General features: G+C 49.4%; 1 protein-coding gene across 6 annotated transcripts in view; it reads right to left on the reverse strand.

Moving 5' to 3' along the window:
• pltp (phospholipid transfer protein) overlaps nucleotides 1-7684 on the reverse strand; it is a 132619-nt gene that overhangs the window by 64396 nt on the left and 60539 nt on the right. For all 6 annotated transcript variants that reach the window (XM_070895911.1, XM_070895908.1, XM_070895906.1 and 3 more), the window contains one exon: nucleotides 2344-2514. In XM_070895911.1, the coding sequence (XP_070752012.1) occupies nucleotides 2344-2514 (171 nt within the window). The remainder of the gene's footprint in view (nucleotides 1-2343; nucleotides 2515-7684) is intronic.

The raw sequence follows: 7684 nt of genomic DNA on the forward strand, positions 1-7684 counted from the left end.
CTTTCTTGGTGGTAGAGGTCGCGAGTTTGAAAGGGAGCGCTCAGAGAGTGGGATGATGCGATGTTTTATAATGACAGGAGTGTCGCAACATGGTTTATATAATATACAGAGCATTGTGCCCAGTGACACACAGTGGGCTAGGAACCACAACGTGATGCTAGTGAGCAAATGGTTAACGTGTTTATATTTGATTCCTCTGCATTGTAGGTGGATTAGCACACAGAAGAAATGCGATATAAAAGGAGCTATGTTCATCGACTAATATCCCTGCACTCATTTCTAATATAGTGTGTTAGTCTACACTGAATACCTCCTACACCCATTTCCAGTATAGTCTGTTATTATACACCGAATACCTCCTGCACCCATTTCTGGTATAGATCTGGAGCACGGTTGTGAATTTCAGCTGCAAAAATGGAGCCTGTGTTTAACCAGGCCTGTCCCTTTAAGTTCACTGATCGAGTGCAAAGTGGTCAAGTGGAGACTAATTTTGTGAAAGGATTCTGTAGATTGGCAGGACTGTGCTCAGGAGGGAAATCAAGGTCAGAAAAAACCCAGGAAAAGGCTGAATTTTTCAATACAATTGGCACTTTATTGTGTGATGTTTGGTGTCTGCTTGAAATGAGCTCAGTATAGATTCAGGGGGGCTGAAATTGCCCTCTGCCCCAAACGGGGCGCACTTACCATTCTGTGAGTGTTCTGCCCGCCCAATGCACAGGGCGGGTAATCCCATGACATTCAGAACTTTATTATTTTTTTCTGGTCGGAGCGGTGTTGCAATCGTCAGCGGGGCGGAAGTGAGTGCGGGTCGGAACGGCCATCGCTCCGAGTCATCAGCATCGAGCTGATAGTGTCAGCGTGTCATGGACATGCTGCATTGCGCTGACACGTCACAGCCCTTCAGTTAAAGGGGAGGACCGCTGTGAACTCCGCACGTTAGTGGCCAACACTGGGCCACTAGGGAGGGGGTGCTGGGCTGCCTGTTGACTGCCCGGTCGAACCCGTGGGCATAATTGTCGGCCCGACCTGGCAGTTGACCAACAATACAAAATAAGATGGAGTCGCCGGCAGCACAACCTCCGCTTCAAGGGTGGACGCACCTCCCGGCCACTGACCGCTCCCCCAGGGGAGAGCTGACAGTGGCACTGACCGGCGGCAGCGCTGCTCCCACGGGGCAATTCCACCGGGGGGGCGGACAGGGGTCGTCGCCGCTTGGTAAGGGATCGGCGCATGCCTGACGTGGCGGGAAAACAGGCGATGTGGTAAACCGTCCCCGCCGCTTCCAGCACGGGGCAATTTAGGGCGGGTCGGCCCGGTCGGTGAGGCCTCTCCGCTCAGCTCCTCTTAGAGGCGGTAATGGAGCTTATGGAGGGGACAATTTCCACCCCTATCTTTATATATATATATGTGTGTGTTATCCAACAACACACGGTGTACGGTAATAAATGAGAGCATAACTGGCACTGTGCAGTATCAGGTCCTGTGCTATTGCTCCTGGTAAGTCACTTCTTACCCACCTTCATATTGCTGCTTCTATCTGACTCTCTCGCTCTTACCCAGTTTATTTCTTTCCTGTCGGGTGGGAGGTATTGGGTGGTGTGGTGTATCTGGGCAGGGTTTGGATGGGAAGGGATTGAACCAGGGTTCCAGTGATATTTGGGTTATGGATGGCAAAGTGGGAGGGGATGTCAGGGCACACGTTGTAACATGCTCTGTTGCTCATATCGCCTCCCTGCCCTTCAGCGCCTGTACACCAGCATGCTCCTTGAACCATTGCGGTTCACTCCTCCACTGTACACCCTGTCCCCAAACTACCAACTCCGCCTCCATGCTCAGTCAGGATTTTGCCCAATACCTTGCTTTTACCCAGTTCCCACTCACAATGCTTCCCCTACACATGCCCATTTACAGCATACCCTTGGATTTTGGTTTGTCCTACCTTGTTATTGCCCTGGAGAGGCAGCAAGGTGGCAGACTATATAGAGTGGGCCAGAGGCCAGATTCGACCAGCCAGTCGGCAAACTGGTACAACACAAGAGAAATTGGGGCTTTGGGATGGTGGCCAGGAGGGCCTCTGGAGTAAAGGTCAGATTTGGATGCCGCCCGATTGTGAGGATGCCCTGTGTGATTGTGGGGACGATGTGACTGTGGGGACACCCCGTGAGACCATGGGGACAATGTGACTGTGGGGTAACCGTGTGACTGTGGGGACAATGTGACTGTGGGGACACCCCGTGAGACCCTGGGGACACCCCGTGAGACCCTGGGGACACCCCGTGACTGTGGGGTAACTGTGTAACTGTGGGGACGCCCTGTGTATAGACTGAGAATGAAATTGCTTACCATGGTTATACTGGACAACATGACCGGTTTGGCATTAGGTGGGAGGAGAATGACGTTCATGAGGGCGCTGACACCGATGGTGATCCCGGACGGTTTGATGGTGCACCGCGGAGCAGACGTGACTTTTAACTCCAAAAGCAGGGGAGCTTCTTTAGCAGATGATGTCGGGGTCTTGGTGTTAGCAATTGGGAAAAAAAGAGACAATTAAACATTACGAACAGATTCCATGTAATATATATTGCATCATAATTGCCATACGATTGACACCCCCATTATAATGTAGGCAAGAGGGAACGTCATTCTAATACACACTGACAAAGACCAGGTATTGTACATGCTGTAGAGTGGGAATGAGCATTAGTAAAATCAACTCGTTACAGTGACAAAGCAGAACGTGTTGGATCCTTCCAAAATGCATCACTTCACACTTCTCTGTATTAAATTTCATCTGTCATGTGTGTGTCCATTTAACCAGCCTGTCTACATCCTCCTAAAGTCTGTTACTAGCCTCCTCACTGTTTACTACATTTCAAAATGTTGTCTCATCTGCAAACTTTGAAATTATATCCTGTATATCCAAGGCATCTTCGACCTCCCAAACTCACGATCTCTATCACCTAGAAGGACAAGGGCAGCAGGCGCATGGGAACACAACCACCTCCACGTTCCCCTCCAAATTACACACCATCCTGACTTGGAAATATATCGGCCGTTCCTTCATCGTCGCTGGGTCACAATCCTGGAACTCCCTCCCTAACAGCACTGTGGGAGCACCTTCACCACACGGACTGCAGCGGTTCAAGGCGGTGGCTCACCACCACCTTCTCAAGCGGCAGTTAGGGATGGGCAATAAATGCCGGCCTTGCCAGCAATGCTCGCATCACTTGAATGAATAAAAATAAAGTCCAAGCCATTACTATATATCAAAAACAGCAGTGGTCCTAACACCAACACCTGGGGAACAGCACTGTATACTTCCCTCCAGTCTGAAAAACAGCTGTCTGCAATCTGCATTCCGTCTCTTTGCCAATGTTGTATCCATGCAGCTGCTGTCCCTTTAATCCAACGGACTTTAATTTTGCAAAGGAGTCTATTATGTGGTACTTTATCAAACACCTTTTGTCAGTCCATATACACAACATCAACTGCAATGCTCTCATCAACCCCATCCAATACTTCATCAAAGGACCCAAACAAGTTCGTCAAACATGATTTGCTTTTAACAAATTCGTGCTGGCTGTCATTTACTTTCAAGTGGCAAATCATTTTTTTCCTGGATTGTGGTCTCCAAGGCCGCGAAATTTGTATCGCCCCGTTGGGGAACCGCCATGAAGCGGGAGTTCCTGCCAGGCATGGAGGTCCCACCCCGCGATCTATATTCAGGTTACTGCCCCCGAGAGGAAGTGGAGCGTAAAATATCACGCTCCTCTTCCTCAGTGCGGCGGGAGTGGGGCGCAAAGCCTCCACGAATTTCACAGCGGTAGGCCTTGCCCGCTTACAGAGGGAGATGGACTCAACCAGTGACAGTGGAGTGCCAGAGGTGATGGCGTGTGGCAGCCATGACATCACAGGCCGAAGCCACGCAGGGCCTTTGTGATGTGATGTAGTCACTGGTTGTTGGCATCAACTCTCAGACTGCTCAGTCTGCTCTGAGTCAGTCTCCGAGTGAGGCCATGCAATCACTGACTGCTGCCATCCTCTCTGTGTTCCCCACAGTCCAACAGGGAACTGATGGTGCCAAAGCTGGCCAGCAATGTGTGCCCCCACAGATTGCTCCGGAGGCTGAGGCCCTGCCCCGGGGGGGTGTCAGTGGGCACTGGAAATGAAAGTTGCTGTCCTTGCTCAAGATGACAGCATTCCGACTTCCACCACTCCACCTTTGCACCTGCCGCGTCTACACCCCAGCCATCCAAGACTGCTGCCGATGCTGAGGGGGTGCAGAGCTGGTCCAGGCCGTCTGTAGTGTCTGCATGACAGACACAGCAGCCCTCAAGCAGTCTTGCTGCAGGCACTGGGGCCCCATTAAAGAGGAACAGTAGGCATGGGAGGGGGGTTAAGGAAAGGGGTGGGAAATCACTGAGCAAGTCTCAGTAAAGGCTTCGCCCACCGTGGAGAGATGTCCTCATCCTGTAAATATCATTGTAGCTATCTCGTTGCTGTTGTTTGGATGCAGCGATGTGCAGAGAATTGAAAGACACTGCACATATCCCCTGATGCAGCCTAGGAGCCAGAGGCAGAGAAGGTGAGCGCCACAGTGACCTTCACTGCAACGGGCAGCACAGTCCTGGTGCCGATATCAGACTGCAGGTCTGGCTGTAGGAGATGGTATATCTCTGTCAGCTCCTCCTTTCGGAAGTGCGGCCTTCTGACACACTGTTCCTCCGACATATCGAGGTATGAGTGTTGCTCCCGTGGGGGTAAGGCCTCCTGTCCCGACGTCTACAGGGTCTCCTCGGTCATGGGCCGACATGGCTAACAGCCCTCCTATCCTGACACCGCCTAACAAGAGCATGTAGAAGGCGATGCTGGCGAACTAGTAATCCACCCATTCAACTCTCAAACTCATGTTGCTGGGAACCTGTAAGGTCAGATACATCTGTCACTGCCAAGCGCGAGGTTTACACACCGTGCTCTGTCGAAACGTTGCACTCACCGTGACCTCTGATTAATCCGGTTGCTCCTCCCTTCAAATAGCCTCCAGATATTGCCTGGAGAAGTTGGGACCGCCTGGTTTCTCCGGTGTGTTCAGCGGCGGGCGCTAAATGAGGTGAAGACACCTAATTTTGGGAGCGGGGCACCAGCGGGTCGTTGCACGCGTACTGACATCAGGATGTGACTGAAGTCAGACGGCGAGGTGGCAGCGATTTACCGTAAACCGGAACCTACACAGCCGGGTGATAAACCATTCCAGGCGCTAACTGAGGCACTACACAAGCGAGTTTCTCGCCCAAAGTTTTTGAATCCTCAAGTAGATCAACATTACTTTCTAGTGCTGTATTAGTGTCTTTGATCAACACTGCCACCCCCTCATTTTTTTCCTCCCTATTCCCTCTGTATAAGTTGCAGCCAAGAATGTTAGGTGCCCTTCCGGCCCTTTTTTGAGCCAGATAAGAACATAAGAAATAGGAGCAGGAGTAGGCCACCTGGCCCCTCGAGCCTGCTCCACCATTCAATACGATCATGGCTGATCTGATCACGGACTCAACTCCACTTCCCTGCCCACTCCCCATAACCCTTTATTCCCTTATCGCTCAAAAATCTGTCTATCTCTACCTTAAATATATTCAATGACCCAGCCTCCACAGCTCTCTGCGGCAGAGAATTCCACAGATTTACAACCCTCTGAGAGAAGAAATATCTCCTCATCTCAGTTTTAAATGGGCGGCCCCTTATTCTGAGACTATGCCCCCTAGTTCTAGTTTCCCCTATCAGTGGAAATATCCTCTCTGCATCCACCTTGTTGAGCCCCCTCATTATCTTATATGTTTCAATAAGATCATCTCTCATTCTTATGAACTCCAATGAGTTAAGGCCCAACCTACTCAAGCTAACTTCATAAGTCAACCCACTCATCTCCAGAATCAACCTAGTGAACCTTCTCTGAACAGCCTTCAATGCAAGTATACCCTTCCTTAAATAGAGAGAGCAAAACTGTACACTCCAGGTGTGGCCTCACCAATACTCTGTATAGTTGTAGCAAGACTTCTCTGCTTTTATACTCTATTCCCCTTGCAATAAAGGTCAACATTCCATTTCCCTTCCTGATTACTTGCTGTACTTGCATACTAACTGTTTGTGTTTCATGCACAAGGACCCCCAGGTCCCTCTGTACTGCAGCACTTTGCAACTTTTCTCCATTTAAATTATCATTTGCTTTTATATTTTTTCTGCCAAAGTGCATAACCTCATATTTTCTCACATTATACTCCAACTGCCAAATTTTTGCCCACTCACTTAGCCTGTCTATATCTCTTTGCAGATTTTTTCTATCCTCCTCACAATTTGCTTTCCCATCCATCTTTGTATCATCAGCAAACTTGGCTACATTACACTTGGTCCCTTCATCCAAGTCATTAATATAGATTGTAAATAGTTGAGGACCCAGCACTGATCCCTGCGGCACCCCACTAGTTACTGTTTGCCAACCGGAAAATGACCCATTTATCCCAACTCTCTGTTTTCTGTTAGTTAGCCAGTCAGATATCCATGCTAATATATTACCCCCAACCCTGTGAACTTTTATCTTGTGCAGTGACCTTTTATGTGGCACCTTATTGAATGCCTTCTGGAAATCCAAATACACCTCACCCACTGGTTCCCCCTTTTCCACCCTGCTCGTTACATCCTCAAAGAACTCCAGAAAATTTGTCAAACATGATTTCCCTTTCATAAAACCATGTTAACTCTGCTTGATTGAATTATGTTTTTCCAAATGTCCCGCTACTGCTTCCTAAATCATGAACTCTGTGGTATTGGCACTGTATCATAATGCCATGTGGCCACTTGTACCTGCAGCTCACCCTCCTTATTTACTACACTCTGTGCATTTATGTGCAAGCACCCTAAAACCACCTTAGACTGCCTCACATTTGCACCCCGCACCCCCTACCTATTTCTGACCTATTTTTCTAATGCTGTTTGTCTCTCCCATTCCTTTACACGCCTTGTTTCTCCTCTCTGATATGTCATTGTGGTTCCTGACTCTCTGTTAAACCCTCCCTCACAGCACTAGATAACCTCCCCGTGAGGACACAGATCCCAGCTCTATTCACATACAACCCATCCGGCTTGTACGGGTCCTCCTGTCCCAAAACTGGTCCCACTGCTTCAGGAATCAAATGCCCTCCCTCCTGCACCATTTCTCCAGCCATGCAGTAACTGGCTTTATCTTGCTGTTCGGGGTACAGTTGCACAGTGGTTACTGGACGAGTTATCCAGAGGCCTGGACTAAGATCCAGTGACGCAAGTTCACCACGGCAGCTGGGGAATTCAATTCAGTTAATTAAATAAATCTGGAATAAAAAGCTAGTGTCAGACCATGAAACTACCGGATTGCCGTAAAAACCCATCTGATTCACTAATCTCCTTTAGGGAAGGAAATCTGCCACCCTTACCCGGTCTGGCCTACATGTGACTCCAGACCCACAGCAATATGGCTGACTCTTAGCTCCCTCTGAAATGGCCCAGCGAGACATTCAGTTGTAACAAACCACTACAAAAAATAATAATAATAAAACCGGTCGGACGCCCAGCATCGACCTCGGCACCAGCTACAGACACAACAACAGCCCAGTCGACCCTACAAAGTCCCCCTCACTAACATCTGGGGATTTGTCCCACA

This window comes from Pristiophorus japonicus, chromosome 12 (assembly GCF_044704955.1).
Source record: "Pristiophorus japonicus isolate sPriJap1 chromosome 12, sPriJap1.hap1, whole genome shotgun sequence".
Taxonomy (NCBI): Eukaryota; Metazoa; Chordata; class Chondrichthyes; family Pristiophoridae; genus Pristiophorus; species Pristiophorus japonicus.